General features: G+C 42.0%; 2 protein-coding genes and 2 non-coding genes across 4 annotated transcripts in view; 2 read left to right on the top strand and 2 right to left on the bottom strand.

The window, feature by feature from the left end:
- Positions 1–11835, bottom strand: part of ERN1 (endoplasmic reticulum to nucleus signaling 1) — a 32421-nt gene extending 20586 nt beyond the window's left edge. The window contains exons 1-2 of the mRNA XM_058039011.1: positions 11716–11835; positions 2570–2681 (exon numbers count right to left, since the gene is read on the bottom strand). Coding sequence (XP_057894994.1) covers positions 2570–2681; positions 11716–11793 — 190 coding nt within the window. The 5' untranslated portion in view covers positions 11794–11835. The remainder of the gene's footprint in view (positions 1–2569; positions 2682–11715) is intronic.
- A 1877-nt stretch (positions 11836–13712) lies between these two features.
- On the top strand, positions 13713–13778 carry LOC131092432 (small nucleolar RNA SNORD104). The gene has a single exon (XR_009115497.1). It is a non-coding gene; the product is annotated as a small nucleolar RNA SNORD104 (small nucleolar RNA).
- Positions 13779–13945: 167 nt separating this feature from the next.
- LOC131092435 (small nucleolar RNA SNORA76) lies at positions 13946–14075 on the top strand. The gene has a single exon (XR_009115499.1). It is a non-coding gene; the product is annotated as a small nucleolar RNA SNORA76 (small nucleolar RNA).
- A 765-nt stretch (positions 14076–14840) lies between these two features.
- Positions 14841–26112, bottom strand: part of TEX2 (testis expressed 2) — a 28031-nt gene continuing 16759 nt past the window's right edge. The window contains exons 7-11 of the mRNA XM_058038990.1: positions 24469–24601; positions 20737–20859; positions 18302–18511; positions 17655–17775; positions 14841–16847 (exon numbers count right to left, since the gene is read on the bottom strand). Of these exons, the coding sequence (XP_057894973.1) occupies positions 16725–16847; positions 17655–17775; positions 18302–18511; positions 20737–20859; positions 24469–24601 (710 nt within the window). The 3' untranslated portion in view covers positions 14841–16724. The remainder of the gene's footprint in view (positions 16848–17654; positions 17776–18301; positions 18512–20736; positions 20860–24468; positions 24602–26112) is intronic.

The raw sequence follows: 26112 nt of genomic DNA, 5'->3' as shown, positions 1-26112 counted from the left end.
AACGTGCTGTGAAATGTGAGCCACAGCCTTTCCACAGCCTTCAAGACCAGCTCTTTGTGTGGGGTCACAGCACAAGCAAAGGTGCCTCTCAGAAATTACAGGGGAGGAGGAATATGGATTTTTCTCTGAACTTTCCAACCATTTGCCAGCTTTCCAAGGCCCAGGAAATGAGCAGCATCAGCTACCTGCTCACTGAAAAATCCTGAGAGCTGCCAGAGAACAAGACCCATTGAAGCCAACAGGAAATGAAGATTTTAAGCACCCTCAACAAGTCCACAGTCTCATCACATATAACTGCAGAGACACAGCTTATTTCTGACAGTGGAAAGTCCTATTCCAAACTGACCTAATTTTTGCCTGCTTTATGGGCTGCACAACTATTCTGACTGCCTTTCTTGCCAGCACTGCATGAAGGAAGGAAACCCAAACATGTTATTGTGGTGATAATCATTGGCTCATTTACTCCACACACCTAAGATAAGCTTCAGTGCTAAATGAAAACAAGCCACACATAGCAAGATATTCATGTTTGTTTAAGCAATGCCTGATAATGAACATGGCCTTGGTTTTTTTTTCCCTAATGAAAATAAAATGTACCTGAATTGCCCTTTGTTAAATACCTTGCTGCTCAAGTGCAGTAATAAAATGTTCCTTTCCTGGTGAGTGCCACTGCAGTGCTCCAGGTGACCTCCACACCTTCTCAAAGCACCTGAGCTACAACACATGGTTTATCTGCTGTAATCAGGGTAAAATGGCACCTGCAAGAGCCCTGCTTGCAGTGCAGGCAGCTTCCTGCCAGGCACTCTCTGCTACAGCACCATGTTGCTGACAGACAGTGCACCCAACTCCTGTGTTTATTCACTAATATTAATAATGAATTCTGCACTATTAGGTCTCTCCAGGGGTTCAGCACAGAAAGCTGAATGGGCTTTCATTTGTTTCCAACACTGTCTTGTCTGTTGGGCCTCCCACCCACAGGGCAACCACCAACAAACACAGATTTGCTAAAATAAATAAACCCCCTCCCATTACAAATTCAGTCACCAATTTCTATGTACAGGCCCTTGTTCCATGTCCACTTCACTCAGTTAACTCAGGAGGCATCTTGGAACACTGATACCTGCCACTAATTCTTCTTTCATTGATCCCTGTGTGTTGCCCTATTACACAGAAATAAAATAAGGAGCACTAAGTGCTTTGCAAAAATTGAGTGAGCACAATTTATGTACATAAGATGCAGAAGTTAGCAGCAGAGAGGAAACAAGAAGTTCCATAAAACTAGATTATCCAGTCTGGCAGTTCTACAGAACCAACAAGAGTTTTGCAACAATTCTTTTTTAAACAAGGGAAGTTCCTTGAGCAACACACTCTGATCAAGATCATTTTTGTTACCAAAGGGTGTTCATTTCTTCTTCAAAAAACCTCTTGCCACTTACTAAGTGTGGCTCAAAGCAATGCCAGTTGTGATACCCTTCTAGACTGGCACTAGGCAGGGTATGTTTGTGTCACTGAATGACAAAGAGAGCAGCAAGTTTTTCTTAGCCTACAGCAGCACTAAATTGGGAAGATGACAACCTGCTTTTAGGCAGGGCTGCTCAGGAAAAGGAGGGGTCTAAATTTAAACAGGAGATGGGAGAAGACCAAGATCCTTCAAGAAAATACTTGGCTTAGCCCCTTCTACTCTAAGAGATACAAAAACCTTCTTTGCTCATTTAAGAAGTTAACTTTTTGTCTGATAGATCTGCTTTCAAATACAAATGGCTTCACAAAGAAAACAACTGGTGGGTGCTGCAGACACCAGATAGGCACAATCCATTCCCCAGCCCTTCACAGGTTTAAAAGCACAGGCCAGAATGATGCTGTCACTGACTCCTTCCACTTGACCCTCTAATTTATTTCCAGAGGTGAAGGTGCTACTATCACCTCTGCCATACATAACCAGAGTCCCACTAAACAAAATTTGCTACTTTTGTTTACAAATACTAATTTTTTCATCAAGACAGAGCTAGCTGTGCTCAGTAATTAAAATTACAAAATCACTTCCAGTCACTGAACAACATTAAATTCCTTTATACAAGTTCAGTTCTTTTATTTTAAAAAACTGTGTGTTCCTAAACATCTGTTATAGAAAAATCCCTGAGGTTTGCACTGTACCAGAGAATGTAGGGTATTCCAGAGACAGAATCCTGCAATCCCTCTGCCATCAGTTCCACAAGCTGACACATCTATTCTGTTCTGTGCTTGTTTATATTGCAGTCATTCCCATAAAACATGACACCTACCAATTATACCCCCACACCTTAAACATCCAGGGGAAACAAACAAGCAAACAAAACTCCCCAAAACTTAAAAAAAAAAAAAAAAAACTCACATAAACCTGGAAATACCTACAAGTGAAATTATGAAGATGAACATGACTCTAGAAAAACTGTAGTTTAATTCTGGAACAAGAAAAAAATTTAAAAATAAAAGAAAGTATTCACCAGATTTTACAAGAGCTGGAATTGCCAATTATTTTGCCTGTTATTTCTGCAATTGAGTAGAGGCCATCAGGACTCCTCCTGCTCACCTTCTTTTAAAGTCCACTTGATTGCTCCTGTCCTCTTGCTGACAGCATGCAAACTTCCATCCAGGGTTGAAACAAACAGCAGTGTTTCTGGCACAGTTACTGAGCTGCTGTTCTGGAAAAGAAAAACCAATATGATGAGTATGATTATTTACTACAGAGTTTACTGTCAGACAGTACATGGGCTAGAATATCTCTTTTTTTAAATGCACATACTGAACAATTTTCTTGCCCCTGGAAGAAAATTCAGTGATTTTTGGTTTGGTTTGGTTAATTTGCTGTTAACACTGCAGATGTCACTGTGCTAAGTTCCTCTAGAAACAGACTGGGATATGCTTTAACTCCACCTCCATTTTCAATGTGACATCAAATCTTCTTGCACTAGAGTTAGGAGAGACCAGAGGCAGGGCTGATCTAGGGAAGGACTGACAAAGGGACCATGCAGTAAGTGTGAAGAGTGGGGAAGTTCAGAGCAGCTCAGAGAAGCCACATGTCAATGTCAAAGGCATTCTCCTCCCAGGCACACAGAACATCCTCTGCCAGGTTCAGTCCCCTAGAAATGAAGAGACATTGCCTGGGTGGAACCTGGATAAATGCAACTGAACAATGACCAATAAAGTCTCCTGTGGCTGACAGATGGAGCTGCAAGCAGTCAGCTGCTCTGAGCAAGGGCAAAATACTCAGGAGAGATGCAGTTTAAAGGCTGGAGCAGATCCATACTGGTAAATCTCTTAATTGTGGTTTTACACCTCATGTCTCCCAATATTGTCCTTCTGCAGTACAGAGTAAAGAACACTGCTGAGGCATGTGACCATAAGGATGAGCACATGCACAGTGATCTCTGAGACAGCAGCTGGCTGCAGGGCTCAAACCTCCATTTCCCAATCCAATTCATTCTGCCCTGGGGAGCAGTTTGGTGCCACTGTCCTTCCTCCAGCCCAAGCAGGTTTTGAGCTTGGCCCTTGCAGAAGAAGGAACTTTATTAAAGGGCATCACACAAACACCAAGGACTCAGAACTATGCAGTTATTGTGGGAGCTAAGTCCAAGGTGTGCCATCACACAAAGCAGAACAAGCATGTTAATTTAATGCCTGCTCTTTTCTTCCTGCCTAAAGATGATCCCAGACATCCTAAGATTGACTCATTTTTGTTTTCCAGGGCTCAAGTTTTTGCTCAAGTAACTTTTCATTTGCAGGCTGTATTTGCATTGCTCATCTGTGTGACACCTGCCACGTTTCAAAGTTTCACAGTTAAATATAGTTCTTAACCTACCACACAAAATGAAAATGTATTCACTTGACATAATTAATGTCTTCAATGACTTATTGTAAAAAACAATTACTGGTCATGTAAAAATTACTGCAAAGCAAAATACCTAATTGCCAAATTAAAATACAAGGAATAACTTTCTTTGAACAGCTATACATTTTAGTGCAATCCAACTAAGGCATTATACTTTCAGGCAAAGCACAGAGCTAAAAGGATAATATAACACAGTGCTAACTAGCCAACACTCAGGTTGCACCTATAAATATTGTACATGGTTATTTCCAGCCACAATCAGCTGGAGCACACACATTGTAAAACACACAGTGCAGAAAAAAATGGAAGTACAAGTCAACAGTATAGCAACCACAGATCAGAAATAATTGCTGGAGGGTCAGAAAAAAATGGGAGAAGTATCTAACACATAAATACAATATTCATTACATGACATTGTTAAATTATGCAGGCTGCACAGCCATCTGCACTTAGATAAAATATTTACATCTGGGATTAAACTCTGCAGTGTTTGTTCAAAAGGGACAGTGCATAACAGTTGCCCCATAAAAAAGCCCCTCAAGATGTTACTGATCAGAGCTGAACCCACAGCACCTTCCCAGCCCAACAACCTGACTGGGTGTAAGAGCAGAGGGGCTCTGTTGTAAAGTTAGGAGAACTCAGTCATCTGTATTATTTCTTTTGTTAAACTATTGTAGCCACTGTATCAAAGTAATTAATGAAAATTTTGTCCCCTAGATATTTTTGTACACAAAACTACACTTAGGATGGTGTAGTTGATTAACCACATTAGTCCAGTCTTCCTTAAATCTGCATTTAACAACCCAGATTCACTGATTCTGCAGTGAGGGGGGTAAGACACAGCCCACGCTCCACTCTCACAACCCTTCAGGGCTGAAAACCATCTGATTGTGAGGCTCAGTTTAGTGAACACAGTGAAACTGCACCTAGAGTGAAACAGTACATTGAGCAAGAAAATACAACTGTTAAAGACAGGAAATTAAAACTATTCGAGTTCCTTTAAATTGCAGGTGGGAATTTGACACCCAGAATGTAATGACTAGTGTTGAAGTTTAGTTGCAACTAAAATACAACATACAGCAAATCCACAACATTGTCTGCATACACAGGGTAAGATTGTTTTTCTAGGCTACTTCTTATTCTCTGTATAAGTCTTATCTTTATCTTATCTTACAGAATCAGTATATTCTTCATAAACCATGTTCTCTTCCTGTCTTCTGATTAAGAAATAAATACATGTAACATTTTCACAAAACATTTGCCTGTAAAATACCCCCATGAGTATGGTTGGGTATCACATACCAGGAATACACAGTGTATAGAACATTATTTGTTGTAGATTGTAGATTTAACACTTTCATAATTAACATCTGAATATTTATTTATTGGGACATCAAGGATACAGAAATTAAGGAATTAAATGTGAGCTCTGAAACTCTGATCAAAACATCAGCAACCAGTATTGTCTTCCAGATTGTTGGTGTTTTAGCAGGTCCCTAGGACTTGGGACCAAACAGAAAGTGCAAACATGCAAAGGGTTCCTCTGCACTCAGAGCAGGAAAACATTTCTGTACTTCCCTCCAGTCACAAGCTGAACAACAGAGAAAGAAAGCTGTAGCTGAAGAAGGGCTCCTGCAAGTTTCAGTGGAAAACCAAATGAACACCTGGCTGTTGCCTAAACAGTTCTGCAGTTCTCATATGTGACCAAGATCATGAAACCCCAACAGCTCTTTCTGAGCTTTTCAGTGTAGGACCCTTGGTGTGGGAGGGGAGAAGCACCAATTCCAGCTACATCCCATGGTGCCTGGTGTGGTTAACAGGGAGAGGTGAACCTTCCTGGGGTGGAAAGAACTTGTGGCATGGTTAACAGGGAGTGATGAACCTTCCTGGGGTGGAAGGACTTGTGGCATGGTTAACAGGTGTCTGGCATGGTTAACAGGGAGAGGTGAACCTTCCTGGGGTGGAAGGACTTGTGGCATTCACAGGCACCACAGGAACAGCACCCTGGAAGAGCCATCAGGTGTCTCCAGCCAGGGAACCCACCTGCTCTGGGCCCAGTTCTGCTCCCTGGGAGAGAAAGCAGCACTGCAGCTCTGGGGCTCCTGTGCCAAGGAGATGCTGCCACATTTGTGCATCATTTCCCTAAAATGCACAGCTTTTCTGATGTTCTCCCTCAAAGCCCTTCCCCCCAGCAGCTCAGGTCTGTGTTTAAGTTTCACTTCTTCTGAAGGGCTTTCTTATATTCAGCTATCAAAGTCACATTGATGTGGTCACTGCAGCCCTGTGTGTTGGAGATAACATCTCCTTTGGGGGAAAGACTGAATATAGGGCACATTTCATTAGTTCTTCCCTTACTTCTAAATTTGTATTTGAACACAGATGAAATACATAAAATGCCATTATTAAAATCAGCCATTCACTCATAATTCTCAAAGCACATGATACCATGCAGTTGACATTACCCAGCTCAGTAGCACACTGACCCTGGTAAAGCATCTGACCTAAATTTAAAAAATCCCAATGACTCTGTAGATTTTGCTATGCAATATTGCTCATTTATTTTGCTCAGTATCTACAGTAATCACTTGGAGAAGGCTAGAGAGTTAGTATAATAATATGGAAACAAGGCTTTATTCTTTGAAATTTTATCAAGTGGTAGAAAATGGAACAGATTATTTAAATAATTACTTGTGTTTCATCCAGACAGAAAAATTAAAAATACTTTCTCTCGGTTTTATTAGTGACTTTTATCAATGGCTAGAGACTGAAGTATCAAAGTTGCAAATATTGAATAGATTTGATTTTGAACACAAAGCTTTGTAATTAATTGATTAATGGATTAATTAAAGCCTGGGATAAGCACTGCAATGAAAAATGACAAAAATTATAAAAATCTGTATGTACAAGACACACTTGTTTTCATTTTTCTATGAAGTATGTAAGAGCTTTCTCCACCACAAAAAGACATCACAATCTGAGTCCTGAGACAGACTCTGTGCTAACTGGTAACACAGATCCTGTCCTCCCTCCCTGCAAGGGTGAGGTCCCAACTGTTGTGATGCAATGCAAATTCTTAAGAGACTTTCATTTCATATTGCAATCCTATTTCTAGGAAGATACATCAACTGACTCCAAAAAAAATATGTCAGGACATGAAGCAACTAAGCAAAAAGAACTTAATTTAGTGAACAAAGAAAATGAGACGGAAGGAAAACCTGGCTTTGTTCCTTCTTTCATTTCATCTGAAATTGCAGCATCTATTTTAACACCTACCCTCTTTGGAATTCAGTAAGAGCTTCTACTGCCCTGGCAGTCTGTACTCACAACAATCTTCCACATCAACAGCTATATAAGGTTAACAATTTACAATAATTTGAAATTACATGGGGACTGCTTTAGAATTAATTTTAATAATTCAAAAGACAAAATTTCAAGGTCTCATTGGATTCAAATTTGACAAAAGTTTTAAAGCTGACTGCTAATAATAACAGCCTAAAATTTGTGACTAAGAAGAAACCAGCATTTTTAAGCTAGAATAGAAATATACTATCTAATAGAAAAAGAAATTAACTTTATATATACTAGTTAAGTCTCCCATAAGAATCTTCCTCTCAGTCTAGATCTACCACATCTTTAGTTAAAATGTTTTAGAAATCCAAGTAACAAAATTACTCAAAACAATTCTGAAGGACCTGGCAGTCAAGGGAAGGTCAGTGAAAGCTGCAGAACAAGTTCTGGTGTGTGTGGTGCAGTTCAGTGTCAAGGGTGATAACATCTTCCTTCACCCCAATAGCTCAGATTTTTCTAAGGGTTAGCAAAGCTATGCCTTAGTTTGTTTTATTGTGTTAGAAGAAAACAGATTCCCATGGCAATAATTTTTTCTATTAATTCATCTGCTTAAAATCACCATTTTTGAAATGAAGGTCACCAGGAAGGCACAAATTGCACTGAAGTCAGTGGGGAAGCAGACAGAAAACCAGGCCACTGAGTTCCTTGAGGTCACAGCTCTGCAACCCAGAAATACATTTTGCTGTGGGGGTGATACCACAAGAGGTTCTTCAATATGAATAAAGAACAGGAAAACACTTCCCAGTGACCCCGGATGGGTGACAGGGTGTGCTGATCTCAAGAACTGATTTCATAGAGATAATTGTGTGCTCATGAGTAAATAAAACCGGGCCATGTCTTAGCAGGGAAATAATTTTCTTTTCTGAGTCAAGTAGGAATACATATGCACCAAACTTAATGTGTTGGGCTGATGGATGATAAATGATGGATGGTTTGCTAACTATACCAGCCCTCTAATTTCTTTGATAATGTCTGGCTTACCAAACCAAAATGTTGACAAGATACAAATTATCACTCAAGGAAAAAAAATCCATTATATTCCTCACTCCATACTCAGCCTCATAATCATCAGGCTGTGCATTCCCATTTTACTCCAAAACTATTAAAAACCAGCTTCAGAATTGGCAGCCCCAGACATTATCCTCACAACAACAAAAGGCCTATACCATAACTGATGCTACTGGAAGCACAGCTGGTAAACCAATAAGGACCCAAAGCAAAATATTTTTAGACATTAGCACACACTGCAAGCACTTGGCATATTCATCACAGACAGCCTGTGAATCATTACCCTGCTTTTGACAGCTATCTCATTACACTGCCAGGCTACAGGCTAAGGCTCCCTGGCCATGATAAAACCAGGCCATGAAGAAAGTCTTTGTAAAATTCAGTAAACTACAGGGGGGAGTCTTCCAGTATAACTAATAATGAAGCTAAGATATGAAAGAGAGTTGACAAAAATGTTTTATCTTCTTTAGAAAGTGAAATCAAATCCACAGATCTTTCAATCTTAAACTGAATCCTACCATGTCTTTGTTAGGCATTTCTCATCACGCTGTAACCGAGTTCAGTGAGTTCTCATTCATACACCCACCCTCCATGCAATGGAAAAACTGAGCAGTGCAGGAGATCCACTCCTGTTCCCTGCCTGGACTCACCTTGGAGTGGTCTCTCCAGCTGAGCTTCACATTTGATTCTCTGTGTAAAACCCAAATGTATTTCAACAGCCACAAGAACACCCATAGCCCAAATGACAGCAGAGTTATAAACATGTGAATTTATACTCCAGGACAGAGTTGTCCATGATAATTCAGGTGTGCAAGACAAATTTACATTTCCCTCCTCCATCAAACAAACCTCTTAACCCTATTACACTATTTTTTGAGCAACTAAGGAGATCTGCAACTCAAATAAAAAGTATTGATTAACTCAGTGCTTGAATATGTCCTCTGTAAACCTTCTGCTGTCTCACACGGGTTTTCACACCTATCAGCTCTCTGGCCAAACACCTCATGCTGAGATAAAGAACACAGCAGAAGAAACAGCACCTGGCTGAGGCTGGGGTTTTTCCATGTCAGGTGCTGCCCACACAGGGTAACCCAGCACTGAACCCGTCCCACTGCCTGCAGGAGGGGACAGAGCCATGCTCCAAATGCCACTTTAATCCCAGACAGCTTGGTACTCTTCAGTTGCACTGACTCCACAAACAAACACGGTTTGGAACATCCCAGGGCTCAAAAAAACAAGGGATTTTTCACTCTAAAGACAGCTGTAAATCATTACTGTGTAATATTGATGGCAACTGTAATTTACTGACAGCTCTACTGCATTTCTCATTGCTCTATTGAGATTTCACCTTTTTAATGTGCTCCCATTCATTGGAAGGCAGTTCCAAGAGCTGTAAACTGTGTACCCAAACAGCAAGAAACAGCATTTTCCTGTCTGTAAAGAACAGTCAGGAAAGGAAGACCTTGTATGAATTTATACAAACTAAAAAAAAAATAAAAATTTAGAGATGAGATATTGGGTAACAAAGAGTACATTTATCAGCCAAAGAATTTACAAAACAGCAGATCACCACCACTACTCTTAAAAGAAATCTACAGAAAAAACAATCAGCAAAATCTTTAGGCAACCTCATGTTTTCAAGTTACCTCAACACCGAAATTGTATGCCAGTCTTTCTCATGGGAGTTCATTATTCAAGTGACATGAATAGTTTTAAATAAACCTCCACAGTTAAATGGGTTACTCACAGGTGAGATGACTGGGACTAAGTTCATGACTAGGAATGAAAACTAATTCTGAAAAGCAACTGTACTACAGAAGAGATTTCAACTTGGAAGTCATGGTGAGGATCTACAGCTTGCAGAAAAAGACCAAGGTAAGAGCCAAGAAAAGGAACAGAAATGGAGAACTCAGACACTGATCTGAGGTGAGATGGCAGAGCAGGGAAACCAAGGGAAAAGGGAAATCTAGAGAAAAGATGGGCTGAATTCTATCAGGACATGAGTCCAGTCTTTTCTGATTATGCAAGTAAAATTATATAGAATTTAGCAATAACCTATTGATTTCAAAACTATTTTAGGTATTTAAAAATATTCCTTAATGTTTTTATTCAGGACTGTTTTTAAAACTCAGTGAGTTGCGAATCACTATTTTCCTTGCAAAATCTGAAACCCAAACCTGTGAGCACCCTGAAAAGACCTCAGTCCAACCTTACAGTCCAGTCTAAGACAAACACATTAGCACTCTACAATAAAGATTGTAAAGTAATTTTTGTTGACAGCCTGTATTTAATTTTTTCCAGTTTCCTAATCAACTAACAAGACTAGGTATGTTGCCAGCTTAACTGCTAATGTGTTTACTTTACTTCTAAAGAAGGGGAGTGGAGTTATTATATCACAGGTGAAAAACAAAACCTTCAGCTTTGCTAAACCTGAACTAGAACCCCATATATTACAGCAGCTTTTTCAGGTAACAATGAACAATCCATCAAAGAACACAACCTAAAGCTTTCTTGTGCTACACGTGACTATAATGGAAACTGAATGCCAGATGGCCTTTTCATTGTCTCCTGCTCTGCAGAACCTGCTAGCAGGCACACCTTTCAGAAGGAAATTTTTGAAGTTAGCTCTCCATCTCAGTACACACACAGCAGACAGCACCCACTGTAAAGTACACTGTTTAAAATTATTACCTCTGTAAAAATAATCTCCTCAGCATTCCATCTGCTTTGCACGAGTTTCCCTATTCCATGCACTTTTATTGCTCCACCTATTGCAATACCTTATAAGCAACCTGGTTATTTCTTAAGAGGTTTCGTAGGGCAGTGACTCGTGCACTTTGTCTTCCACCTTTGAATTTAAAACTGTGGATTTGGATCCCAACCAACCACATGTACGTTAATGCACATTGCAGTATTTGCTCTGGAAACAGAATGATCAAAATGCCAAGACAGTATAGAAGGTATGTAGGCAGACACATGTATTTGGTTATCAATACATGTCAATACAATGTGTGGGGTTTTTTTCCAGAAAAAAAACCAAACCCCCATACTGATTAAGGGACAGCAGACTTTCTAGCATGTCTCACTGGTTCCCGACACATCTACATAGTTTCAGTTTACAAAAGTTTCTTTGTACTACTGTTTCAAAAGTTTTTCTGTGCTACTTTTTGCAACTGTCTCCTGGGAAATGAACTGTATTTTCATATTGCGAGGATTATGAGATACACGTCCAGGTTACATGCCAGGTGGGGCTCAGCTGCAGGTACAGGGCTGTTGGGCTGGGACAGGCTGTGGGGCTGCAGCCCCCCAGGGCTGCCTGCGCACACAGGGGCACACGGCGTTAGCGACGGCGGGCAGGCGGTGTGCTGGCTCTGCGGGCACCCCCGGCAAACCCTCGCTAACCCCGGCGGGACCCCCCCAGCTCCCTCCCGCGGCCCTCCCCGCGCCCCGGCCGCCCCCGCCGTTCTCCGGCCCAGCGGGCCCGGGCTTACCGCGAGCCTCGGCGGGAGCAGCAGCAGCAGCAGCAGCAGCGCGGCCAGGCTGAGGAGGAGGCGGCGGAGCGGCTCCATGGCTGCACCGCGGGGCCGCTCCCCCCGCACGGCGCTGCCTCCGGAGCGGCGCGTCCGGCGCTCCCCGCGGCGGGCGGGGCGGGCTCAGGGACCGCCCGGCCGGGACACTCACGTCAGCCGCGGGCGGACGGGCCGCGCCGGGCACCGCGCTCAGGGACCGCCCGGGCAGCCGCAGGCCCGGGGCCCGGGAGCGGCCAGAGACGTTCCGCGGCTTCGCGCCGCTGCCGGAGCCTCCCCGTTCGGGTGAGCCCCGACCGACCCGCCGCCCGGCTGGCAGCCCATGGGGAACCGCGAGGTGCGGTGGCAGCTGGCTACTGCTGCTTTGTTTTTGTAAAAAAATATCTAAATCTAGGCAGCACGAGTCAGTCGCCTCCCTCCCCCGGCACCACCCTGCCCGGAATAACTGGGTGCCCAAGGGAGATGATGGAGTCACCGTACCTGGAGGTGTTTGAGGCATCTGGATCTGCCACTGAGTGATACTTAATGGTTTGGGGGCTACAGTGGCAATGCTGGGCAGACAGTTGGACCTGATGATCTTAAATGTCTATTCCAACCTTGATGACTCTGTGATTCTTGTTTTCCTACGGATTTTGTATTTTCAGAACAGATCATGCCAAATGTATTTGGCATAGCTCCTGCCTTTGACAGACATGGTTAACTCTGGGCCTTGCAAGGCCTTCAATAAATGCCAAAAAAGAAGCCCCTACATGCCCCTTTGAACCAAAAGACTGGTCCAGGCTTCTCTGAACAGATAAAAATAAAACACAAAAAGTATTGAACCAGATGGAAGAAGCTTCAAACAGAAGAGAGTAAATTTAGAGTGCCTGGCAAAGGCCCAGTGTTCAGCCACCTATTTATATAACAAAGCCACTTTGTCCTTGTACATATTGTTTGCTTTTTAATGGTGATATCACTAATGGAGCTGCAGGGCACACGGAGTTCTGGGCATGCCATATGCACACACGAGCTCCCACAGTGAGCTGCCTTTGATAGTGGGCAGGAGATGTAATAATCACCCAGAATCACAGAATATCCTGCCCTAGAAGGGACTGAGGATCATCAAGTTCAACTCCTGCTCAGGACACTCCAGCAATCCCAGTGCCTCAGAGCCTTGTCCAAATGACAACTCGTCCTGTAAGTCTAAATACATAAAAATATACTGGAGCTACAAACCACACCGTGATTCCAGTTCCCCAATGCGTTTCTTTATGGGGCCTTGGCTTTTAAGAATTTGTGCCATGTGAGAACAAGCAAACCCCTAAACACTGTGTGTGCCATGGCAGCAGCACCTTGCTACATTAGAGGAGGAATTTATCAGTTGCTGTATAAATGCTGTAGTGTGCCAGATCCAAGCTGGAGTTATTTCACACTAGTGTCTCCCATGGCCTCACAGGAGATTAAAAAAAATAAAACCAGCTGAGGTAGGAGGGGAGTCGGGTGTTGGTGAGCACCCTCAGCCCCCCAGCTGCTCCCCTCAGGACCCACCTCAGCACCTGCTCCGCCGGGGCAGATCTGAGTGAAGCCTCACCTTTTAAATTTTTAATACTGAGCCTTATTTCTTCACAGCAACAAAGTGCTAGAGCAAACTAGAAAGAGTACTACTGTTCCCGAAAAGGCGAAAAGCTGCCTCACACGGCGGGGGGCGACACGAAACCACCGCGCCCCCTCAGACCCCGCGCTTGACCTCCCTGGGCCGCCCCGCCCGCTGCCCTCACGCGGCTCCGCCCACCCTCGCGCGCGCAGCAACCAGATCGACACGTGACCCTGCATTCCAATCCTATTGGGCAAGGCAAGGCGGGCGGGGCTAGCCTCTGTATAAAAATGAGCGCGGCGGGTTCTGGGTCTTTCTCTCGGCGTAGCCGGCGAGGTGAGCGCGGCGGCAGGAGCGGAGCGGGGCGGGCGGGCGGGCGTGAGGCCGGGCCGCGATGATGTCTCTTGACACGTGTTAGACTGCTGACATACGTGAAGCAAAACTACTTCTGAGCGCCCCGGCTGCCTCCACCCTGCGGGGCGGCCGTGGTGTAGGGCATCAATAACGTCCCCTTTACTCTCGGTGTTTTGCAGGTCCCGTGCAGCGACCGGCGGCCGGGAGCGGCGGTAAATAAAGCTTTTGTCACCCAGAGCGTGTCCGGCTGGTTCTTCCGCGCGTGCCGCACTGCCTTTGACCCGGCGGTGCCCGCCTGGCGCCGCCGGCCAAGCAGCGGTGCTACAGCGAAGCGCTTGTTCATAACTGGTGCTGCTCGGCCTAACCCGGGCGGTGCTTTTAAAAGCAAGTGACATTTGTTTGCGAGTGCGTGTCACCCTCGCGGGGACATGGCGGCGGAGGGCGCGGGGCCTGCGGATCCTGCAAGGGGAGCCCGTTCCGGCCGGAGGGCGGTGCCAGGCCCAGGCAGAGCCGGGGCACTATGGCGGCGCAGTGCCACTGAACCTGCCGGGGCGGCGGCTCTAGTTTTACATCAGTAGTTCAGGGCTAGGTTGTAAAAAGGAACAAAAGTCTTGGGATTCCTGCCGAGCTGTTTCAGGAGTACAGCTGCCGGGTGAACCAGCTTGGAGGCAGGAGAAATGCATCCAGGGCCGGGGGCCATTGTGCCCGTGGTGCAAAACACCTTAAAAAACTGGCGTGACTGAGCTGCAGCTTCTCAAGGGCGGTATTCTTTTAAAATGCCAGCAGGGGGAGGTACAACATCTTGTGTCAGTACAAAAGATCTGTAACCACACAGGACTACACATACAGGAATAGGGCAGAGTAGGCTGACTGTAAGGGATCATTGAGCTCCCAGGGGCTCTTAAAGCTGGCAGAAGTGGATGCACGGCAGCTCTGTTCTGTAAGTGCTGGTAACCCTTTCACAGTTTTACCAGGTATGCAAACATTCTTAAAGCATATTCCTCATATAAATACTAGCTGCTGTGGTGAACGTAGCAGTATAAGTCTACAAAACAAAGGGCACACTCATATTAGGAAGCTGGCTTTCTAGTGAAGTTTTTAAAACAACTTGGACTAGACAGTAGCTGAATGCTGTAGAAATGTAGAAATGAAATTTACCGAATTGTTTGACATGGGATAAATTTATTTAATAAAACAAAGCAAGCAGATTGTAGTTACCCACAGTTTATGAAGTGCAGTATGACAATCTTGTGTAATAATTCTAAATCTGTTTACGCATTAGTGCATCTAGTCCTTTGACTTTAGTTATTGCACATAGAAATTAACTCATATAAAAGACCTGCGTACAAGACATGCAGACTTCATGAAAGGCAAATAATGCCTACAAAAATCAGCAACCCCAGAATATACACAGCCTGGAATGGTCAAGGAGGAGTTCAGGTAACAAATATAACTACTAATATTTCAATTAAAGGTAACCAAAATAGGTGTTCAAATATAGAATTAATTTTAAATATATTAAATGCTTTTGTTTCAGGCAAGGTGCTGCTTAAAAAACCTTCAATATAATAGCTTCATTTAGAGATGGCAAATCATCAAGTTATACATGGAAATTTTGATTTACATCAAATGTGACAACACAACATACAAAAAATTTCTTAAAAAATTACTTGGAAAAAAAAGAAAACATGTTATAAAAGGAGAGCCAAAACTCACCTTCTTTGTAAACTAATAAAACGTTTTCTGACAGCCATGAATAGTTGGCAACACTGAGTATCAGAAAAATATGAAGTGTTAAGGAGTGGATATGTAGTGTTCAAACCTTGAATTTACTGCATACATTTAGCCTTGATTCATTACACCTGACAAATAAAAGGCAGTTCCCCCTTCCCCTTTAGTTTTGGCCACTAATTAGCAGAAAGAGTCTTTAATCATGATCAGCTCAAACAACTGCAATGCTTCAATTCCTATGCCATAAAGTCCAAGGAACCAATGCATGGGGGTCAACATCTGTCAGCCACAGCTGCTTGCACAAGCAGCAGGTGCTGCTGTGTCTGGGGCTGTAACTGAGGATCTGGGCCCATGCCCTGGGTGTAAACACAGTGCAATGGAAAAGACTCACAGCAACAAACTCCTGTCAGAAAGAACTGGGTGTTTCATCACAGCAAGAGGCTCTATGCACAGTTAGGTCACTACTGGAGATGTGCAGTGTTGACACTTGGTGTGTGTGCTCATGTCTAGAAACATTCAGAATTAATCAGGAACCAAGGTGATTGTACCTCACTATAAGGCGGCTTGCAATGGTTTGGTCTCATGGCTTTACCAATTATTTTTCCTCATTTACAAAAATCTGGCAGTCCCACCTTCACTGATAATTGTGTGTTTTATGGCTAATTGCTTCCCCAAAAAAGCACAAGTTCTGTATGAAAAAAGTAATGTGTATACAGCACATTGAATCACAATATTACCTATACATCCAATTTACATTCTTTTATCCTGAAAGCATTTCATATTTCGATTGCTTGACACAAGCTATTGACTGCAGAAGTGAAAGAACAAAAAACAGTTCATTCTACACCTCCAACTGCCTGAGAAAGAAAAATATTCTTCCAGTTTTATAAATTCATTCCTTATTTAGGATTTTTTCCATTTGGCACGCAGTTCCTTTGCTGCCAAACAACTTTTCAATGCTTTAATGCACATTAACATAGCGTGAAAACAAGCTGAACAAAAGGTGCATCAACAAGCTCCTTGATCTGTTACATTTGAGTTCCTCCTCCCTCCCCACAAAGAACAGGTCACCTCAGCCTCCCAGTTAAAATCCTGATGGCAGCCAGTACAAAAATAAATCAGCTTAATGGAATGGAACTTCATGTAGCTGAAGTACACGGGAACAATAACCAGGCAAGTGAGCACACAGGAACGGGGAAAGGCAGTCCTTGGGAGGGGGGAGAGTGGCACAAGTTAAGGACAAGAACTACAGCACAGTTTAGAAAACCATGAGAGTAACTTTTATAATACTGTAAACTGCAAGAGTCTTCACATGTCATGGTTGATCAGAGGCCTCCGTGCTCAGATCTTGAGGAGGGCACGTGGAGGAGCGGGGATCCATGGCTGAGTGCATTAAAGGAATATAGACATCATCCATGTTTGGCATGACAAAGATTTTCTGGGAAAAAGATGCAATGAAATGAAGTTACATTACACATGTCACTTGAAACCTTATTTTTCCAATTTTAGTGTAGAAAATGCAACACATTTACAGAGAAAAGGTTCTCAAGCTCAGCATTGTTTGAGTCAGTGCAGTGTCCATTAACTGAAACCATTTTGTTGTGTTACAGTTGTAAATGAAACTCAGAAATATTAATATCTCTGCATATTTCATTTAATTAAAATGGCACTACAGGAAACATCACCAACTTTTCCTAATTGCTTTCTCAGCTCTTACCCATCCATATACTTTCAAAATGTACTTTTAGTAAAATAACTGATTTTGGTTTCTGGTTGATTGTACAGGTTGGGGTCCAGAATCTAGCTGGTCACTGTTCTTATCCTACATGTATTTGGAGAGGGCTTCTTCCTTTTTGCACTATGGTCAACATGATTTTTTAAAAAATTACTTTAAAGGAAGCAGTAAGAGGAAGTAGTGTCTTATCTATTCTTAATTTTAGGCAAAAATTTGGGCCCCTATCATTAAGAACATGTAGATTCATGTTCTTATTTGAGTATAGCAAATTTTACCATGGTACCTATTTCAAAGAAATGTTATTTTCATCTCTAAAACAGATTTCCACCCAGATCTACACATGAGTCTTGAGACCATCCCAGCAATCAGTTTCAGCTGAGCTCTCAACATCCATCCCAGTGGCTGGGAGCAGTGAAGTACATGACTAGTTATAAATGAAATAGAGGCCATGTGAAAATTAAACACTCCAAAACTACCATCAAATGAAAGGGGAATGTAGAGGAAACACACCTGGAACTCCTGTTCCAGTTTCCTTGCTATCCAGTCTGTTACATGAACCAGAGTCACTTCTCTCTCACCAAGTTTTGGCCGCGCTTTTAACTCCAGGTAGGGAGGCCTTCGGAAGCCATACCTGGGGAGAGAACACAGAGCAGGATTTACTACAGACACCCCAACAAAGTAAGTACTTAAACCTGTAACAATGAGCTCTTAGGAACAGTTCCTACCTCAGTTACAACCAATCTGTACTGCTCCTTGCCCAGAACCCACTTGTGTCGCTACAGGACACGAAAGAACACAAGTGCACACTGCTCCTCTCAAGATGAAGAAAAAAGGGAAGTTTATTTTCTGACTCCAGCATTTACAGTTCTCCAAAAGTAACAGTGGATTGGAGGCTGACAGTGCCACCTCTCCAATGACACTGGACAAACCAACAGTCCATCAGCCTTCTCCTCCTCCATAAAGGAATGCAAAACAATGAGTTATTTACAGGAAGTGTGTGAGAAAGTTCACTACAAGAATGTCAGCATCAGAAGGCTTAGAAAATCTTAAAAAATCAGGGTGACACACTTGAGCCAGGCTTTACTTTTTTTCTTAGCTGCAACCCCTCACATAGCACACCTGAAGCATTGCCCAGCTCTGCTCTGAGCTCCTCTTACCATATTCTGTCAGTGGGTGGAGGTGGAATGTTAATCACTAGTGTTCCTCTGCACTCCTGTACTTCAACTGTTAGCAGCAATGGAGTATTGGAGACCTCTTCAATTTTTTTCTTAATAAACTCAGTCTCTGTTGCTTTCTGAAAGTATTTTGACTTCGTAATTTTATCCACGATTCTCATGATTTTACTTGTCCGATGTCCTCCAACATACCTTTAGATAGAGAATAGAAAAAGGACATCAAGATAATTTTCTTAAACCTATTTGCTAAGACAGACATGGATCTTCTATTAAATCATTAAAGTTTTTTTGATACAAAAATTCTGAACAGATATGTGGCCAAGCAGTTCATCCTAGGGCCTGCACCCAGCAGCTGTATTCTGTCAGCTACAGGTGTCTGGCAGAAACTCTGTTCAGCCTGAACACTCCTTCCCAGATGGCACTGGAAACACAACAAGTTTCAAAACTGCAAATACACTTAGATCATTAATGCCAGCAGGATGGCATGAGAAGTGACAACTTTACTACCATTCCAAAAAAATTTTAGAGACTCTGATACACCAAGATGTGCACAAATCATCAGCATAGAAGGCCCAACCATTGTGTCCAATTATTTAACTGTGTATGCGGAACAAAAATGTTTTCATTTCAAGGTACTGTAGCATTTACAAGTATAAGTATGCTGAAAAAGAAGAGGAAAACAGTTCTGGCAGTGGGTGGAATGATATTCCAAAAATGGTTAACTGTGTCTGCTGAAAGTGGGTTTTTCCTGGCAATTGTGTCAGACAGCATTCCTGGCTTTTCAAACAGATGCTTTAAGGGCTGAATATGTTTTTTCTTACCCCTATCTCATGTTTGAAACACACACTCCAAAAATAGCACATTTGGTATTTTCCACACACTATATCATGTCTAATTGTGGCTCTTGGTGTTACATAGCAGAGATAACCTTCCTAAGGAAATGACATCATTTATCCAGGGAAAAAAATAAAATTATTCTTACACAAACTTTTACAGTTTTGTTCTTAGCACAACATAAGACAAAAAACTGTTCAGTGAAATAAAAAAGAAAAGAAAATTTATTTTATACTAGCTGTATCTTTACCCAGAGAAAGAAGTTATTCTCCCACCACTTTCTATAGTGGTAGCAATGCAGATTTTTAATAGGTGTAAGAAATTTTTTTCAGTATTTTACATTAAGATTCTTCATCATCTCTCTTTGTCATCTTGATAAAGAGTTCTTTATATGATCTATGAATTTAAAGATATGAAATGCAGTTAAAAAATATCAATTGCAGTAATTCAAACAACTCTTCACACAATTTTCAGAGGTGTTCAGGAGTAAAATACTAAAATTCTCTGGAACATTTTGAATAAGTCATGAGTCTGCTGATATATTCACTGTAAAAATCACTTGGATATGTTCAGACATAGAAAACATTGTGACTGTCTCAGACATTCTGGGCTCAGACATTCAGCTTTCTCATTGCATGGCATAATTGCAATCAGATGCAGAAAGCAAAAAATCAGAGCCGCAGCCAAAACAAGGAATGATGTGGCATCACTGATGTTGGGAAATTTTCTTTGAAATCCATGCAGAGCATCAGAGGGCAGTATTGCACAGCCCAGACACATGAAATCCTCAAGGAAAAAAAAAACCAAAACTGATCAAGAAAAACAGTCTTGAGTAACAGTTGTTTTCTTAAGGAAAAGAAAATGGAACGATGTGACGGTGTTTGTAGGAATCTAAGGATGAGGGAAGAGACGGGGATCTGACTCCATGTTTCAGAAGGCTTGATTTATTATTTTATGATATATATTATATTAAAACTATACTAAAAGAATAGAAGAAAAGATTTCATCAGAAGGCTGGCTAAGAATAGAAAAGGAATGAATAACAAAGGTTTGTGGCTCGGACAGAGAGTCTGAGCCAGCTGACTGTGATTGGCCATTAATTAGAAACAACATGAGACCAATCACAAATGCACCTGTTGCATAACACAGCAGCAGATAATTATTGTTTACATTGTTTTTGAGGCTAAAGAAAGGATTTTTCATAAAATGTGTCTGACAGAATGCCAGCAATAAGGGATCAGCAGGATAAGCACAGGGGTAATACTGCATAGAGAGGGTTTCAAGGTTTCACACAAAATCCTGTTCTTGGCTCTGCTACCAGGTAGAACACGCTGGGGAAGGTCCCCAGAGCTTCTCTGGCCTCCCAGCAATCCAGCAGAGGAGGGATGGGAGGGAGGTGCCAGGGCAGCTGGGAGAGGTCCCTGCAGGGTGGGGTGATCAGGGCTCCTCTGCTGCCCTCTGCCCTGGCAATGGGCGCTGGGGCTGCTTCACTGCTTGGACACCTCACACTCTGCATTCTGGGGCACAGAGAGCATCACAGCACTGACACCAGCCATCAGGTGTGGGATTAACAAACAGCTCACCCTTCTCCTCCTGGGGTCAGCTGCTTCTCTCCTGCCAGCTCAGGAGCATCATCCTCCTCCGAAGAGCCGGCGCTGGAGGATTCCTCATCGCTGTCTGCAAGACAATATGCCCTTGGCCTGAAACTGAAACAAGGCAATTTCCAGGTCAAATGTAATATCCTTAAATAGCTATTCATCCTGTACAGCTTTGGCTGACATTACAGGTTTCTGAACTGTCCCCTCCCCTCTATTATAAATGCTATCTAAAAAGAACAAAACCAAAACCACTCTGAAGCCTGTCTGGCAGAACCAGCTTTCAAAACAGAAATCTGTTTTTCCCAGTGGAACATAATCCTTCATGAAAGAGGCTGGCACCGGGGTGGCTATTCTACATACTCAAATCACATGTGGAGATTATTCAAAATACATTTGGAAGCATCTCTGTTGTTGCTCATGGTTTTGCATGAGTTGATCAGAATTAGGATTGGACAGATCATTTTGTTTCAATGTCACGGGGAAAAAAGTGAAGTAATAAACAAGTGTTGCCCTTGGGTACACAATACCACACAGTAGTGACTAATTCCTAGACTTGAACTGTGGAAGATTTTATGGACATAGTCACAAGAAAAATTTCAAATCTTTTAAACGGATTTAAACGAGAGAAGGATACCGTGGATACACTTCAGAATTAGCAGATCTTTACTGAATGCAAGAGCTTGAAACAGTTACACAACACAGCCTTCAAAAGCATATGGCTCGAGCCCTAGGGACTATACCCAGGAATATAATACTCTACAGCATGTTCAGAATACACTTTATAGCTGTGCCTTCTTTCTTTGTGTGTGTGTGTTCTTGGAAATGTATTTGAAGCATTAATAACCTCAGACAGGGCATGGACTGAGGCCACTGCCTGTTATTCTGTACACAGAACAAACTGGTGGTTGCTGCATGAAGTCCTAATGTAAAGGGACAGTCATTGCAGCTCACAGTGCACAAGACTCCTTCCCCACTGGAGCAATAATCCCAGGACCTGTCCACACTGAAGTGTTTCCTACCCAGGCTGTGGAATCACAATTGCAAACCTCTTCCTATCCAGAGCAGCATTTTGTACCTGCAGAACAGTGAAGGAGCAAACCAAAGTGAGCCACCTCCCTGAGGACATGGGGGTGCTGGGTGCTCCTGTCACTGGCCCAAATAGCAGGGCTGGAGCTGCTCCTCACAGAAATTCACCTTTTTAGGTCAGATTCAAACTGCACGTTTTCCACCACGGTGTGACCTCACTTCTCTTTCCTGCGCACTTCAGCATCCAGCTCAAATGCTCAGGGCATCCTCAGGTCTTTCAAAAGTGTCACCTTCTTACAAGGTGTTTTATTTCCTAGTTGAAGGGTTCCTCTGAAGTGCCTCAAGCACCAAGTGGCTCAGACCACAGGATTTCCTCGCATTAAACAAAGCAACAATAAATAAGCTTGAGTGAGATTTCAGGGGAGCTCTGTATACAATGGACCATTTATATGACACAAACATTGGCAGAAAAAAAATCACTTTGGAGCTACTGTATTGTTCCTGTAAAGATTGCACAATATTTTATGAATTGCCATTTGTCAGTTTGTTTTTATGTGTTTCAACAAAGCCAAAAGGACTGATGGGTTAAGAAGGTGCAGTAACTTTGGGTTAACCTGCCTGCTTTTGCTCAACTCCTGTTTAGCAGCATCTGTAATGTATTACTTTTATAAAATTGGCAATTAAATAGTTTCTTATTCTTTCTGAGAGCAGCATTTTCCTGAGAGGGCCTGCAAGACAGCATTACCAGACTGTCTCAGCACACTTCACTTCTATTTCAAACAGCCAGTGCAACAGTGACCCATTTGTCTTCCTTTCCAGTGACAACAGCCACAGACAGTTACACCCCAGAGCTGTGCCCCCCTCCTCTCTCTGGATGAGTAGGTGCCTTTCTCACCACTTTGTGGTTACTGCTTCTCAAGAGATGGTTTGTTCTGAGCTCATAAGGGCCAGAAATGAGCTCAGCAACCAGCACACATCACTTTACTGACAATGTGACCATGGATGCAAACACATGCAGAGTAATTTGATTTGTCACAGCAATTGTCAACTGATAATTTAAAAAGCCGGTAGAATTAAAATTAACTAACACATTGGAAGGCAGAGATGAGAATCAAACTGTTCTATACTTTTCAGTCCTCAATTTATTTAATATCCATTTTAAGGAAAAACAGGGAAAAAAAACAAGCAACAAAATAACCTTTATCCAAACTAGAATACATTAGATTGTTCTTTATGTAAAACTGCTACCTGGCCCTGAGCTTTGAAACATCCCAGCCCTGTGCAGGGAGCAATGCAGTCAATGCTGATACCTTCAAGTAACTGGTTGCTTGGCTACAGGCACTTAAATCTGCTTGCTGGGCGCCTATAGCTCAGCCAGCAGCAACCTGATTTTTAAATATGAATCAGAGTGTTCACTAATTATTTCTGAGGCTGTTCCTGCACTGAACAGATATGAAAATCCACAAAGAAAATCCAGAAGGGGTGGGGAAGAAAAGCAAGCATTTGATTTGTATAGACATTTCCTCCTCTATCCCCTATTTTCTTGGGCAGGCAGGATTAAAAAGATTTTAAAAAATTCACACCTACCAGTTATAGTGATGTAAATTCAGAAATATTTATTTCAAGCAGTGACAATGAGAATCTAGGTCAGTTTAAAATCCTCTGAATTTCTACCAGTGTATGAGATCATTCAGCCATTAGCTTTTTTCACATTTATTTTCCTGTCATGCTTGCACTGAAATATAGTGCTGCTGTGAGTGTTACTTCAAGCTATCTCAGAATAAATGGCCAGAGCTATGACATAAGTATACAAAGCATCTAGTATCTTAATTGTGAAAGACCATACCATTTTGTTCATAGCTAAACAAATGGCCAGGTTTAGAGACTATTTTCTTGATTTGTAGGCAGTGGTTGTACATTAAATCAGAGACCACCTACTGTTCAGGACCTGCAGATTTAGGTACAAAGAGAATACAGCACCAAAACAATTGGACATCAGAGCTGGGAGTGGATCCATCCAGAGATGGGCATTTGATGGGTGCCACTCACTAGGTTAATAAAAATGGACAATGGATGACATTCAAACATGGCCAAATTGAGAGGGAAAACACAAATACAAAGGAGGTAAGTTACTGTATGGTGTCTGCTAATTAATTCATCTACATAAGGCATTTAACTTAGGCACAGCAGGCAAACAGAAGGTGGCTATGAGGAAAAATCCAGACTAAAGCATCGATGTGATTACTCTCACAATGCAATAAAGCTTTTGAAAAGGTCTTTACATAACAATTAGAGCTTGTTTATCTTGCACATTGTTTACTACTCCATGGTTTCCAGCTGCAGCTGCACCATGCTGCAGTACCCTGTTACACCTGTCTATTTCTGCATGTGTTTATCTCCAGTACTAGAGTTTTATCTGACTAAATCCTAAATCAAGCATAAGACAAAACTAAATTTTAGTCATAGGACATTCTAAAACCCAACTGAAATATATATATATAAAATAATTATACCACAGAAGCCTTTTATTAAAATTATTATCAATAGTGTGACCAAACAATAAAGTTACACAGAAAAGCCACATTCCACACCCACTTGTATGAAACATCCCCAAAACTCCTTTCAATCTACAGCAGATACACAAGGAAAATGCCAGATTTTCACAATGAAAGCACCTTTGCCATCCCTTACCCTTCCCGGCCGATCTCGCCAACCTTCAATGCCTCCCCAAGAGGCTCTTTCCCAAGTTTGGTCAAGTTCATCTTGGTCTCCAGGGTCATTAGAAAAGATCCATTGTAGGACATTTCCAAATCAACCCAAAGTCCTAAAATAAACAACAGAAAAGATGTTACTTGAAGGGCAATCACAAAGCAACCTTTCTGATCACATTAAGCTCATGGAACAAAGCCAGATATAAACCCAAGCCACACTGAAAGAGAGTGGTGAGTATAGCTAATGGTCTAAAAAAAAATACTGTGATTTACACACACCTAAACTGCTTAAGAGATGTGAAATGAGATAAAGGAAATAGAATACCATCAGGGATTCACTTCAAAACTATTTACAGCATTGCTCCAAGCCAAGCAGTAATGGGGACGCTCCTCTGCATCACTGACGCTGTTCAAGTGAAGCACAACTTGAAATCCCAGAGCAACATTTGCTTCTCTCTCTGCTGCCCCTTGTTTTGCCAGTGGTTTATTGAAGATCTGTGACAAGGTTCCCTCAGTAACTGAGCTACAGGCACTATTTTATGATTCAGTGCAAACAGGGTCATTACCTACACAATTCTAGACATGCAATATTAAGTTAAATCCTATTGTCTGTGCAAACTATTTGCTTTTTACAATCTCCAAAAGAATGTTTTTGGGAATACCTTAACATTAGCTCAAGCCTTTCAAGTGACACCCTGCACCAAAGCAGTAGAAGGTTAGAAAACAGATGCCAATAAACACTTCTTCCTTTTTCAGATATTGCAGCTGCACAAAACATTCCCTCACCAGTACCTGGCACATCAACCACTGACCCATTCCACTTTTATTTACTTATTTGGAAGCAATTAATGGTGAATAAAACTGAAACCAGGACAAATGGTAACTACCCTTTGTGTTTTATTGTTCTAGAAAAGTCACACTTTATCAGTTCAAGAACTATTGTTTTCTTTTCTGCAGAAACATATCCTTATCACAATCCCACACACATGTGGTAACAGAAACACAGGCAGCTCCCAAAGACCTGGTCCCTGGCACCCTGTGAGGTTGCATGCTGGAAGCAGGATTAAGGCAAGCTGGTGCTTTACTAACCCAAATAACTCTCTTCCATCACATTTTTTCTAACATTGTTCTAAAAACCAAACACAGGAACTCAAACACAAGTTTATAAGGGTGTTTTTTTCTCTTTACAGTAGGAAGGTACCAGTAAGATCATAAAAACCATGAAAACAGCTTAACAGACTTTTTGGACAATCAATGAGTCAGCAGAACTCAATCATCAATATAGTTTTAACAGTAGATTAAATTAAGCAAAGGATGCCATTACTGGGAGGGAAAATTCCTTCTGACCAGAAAATGTTCATACACTTTTTCCAGAGGGAAAAAGGGAGGGAGAGGGAGGGAAGAACTGGGCAGATGGTACAATTTATTCTGTTTTCTGGTTCCCTAGCCTTGACAGAATTACAGTAAAAGCCACACATATGCTGTCACCCAAGCAGGACTGTATTAACAGAAACAAGACTTTTTTTCTAACATTGTCTGTTAACAAATTTAGCTCATTAGAGAAGGCATATAACAAAAAATGTATTTTTTTTGTAATCAAGCACTGATAAAAAGAAGCACTGAT

Source organism: Melospiza georgiana, chromosome 21 (genome assembly GCF_028018845.1).
Source record: "Melospiza georgiana isolate bMelGeo1 chromosome 21, bMelGeo1.pri, whole genome shotgun sequence".
Classification (NCBI taxonomy): domain Eukaryota; kingdom Metazoa; phylum Chordata; class Aves; order Passeriformes; family Passerellidae; genus Melospiza; species Melospiza georgiana.
Note: the sequence above shows the minus strand (reverse complement) of the source record. Positions and strands in the feature narration are given on the sequence as shown.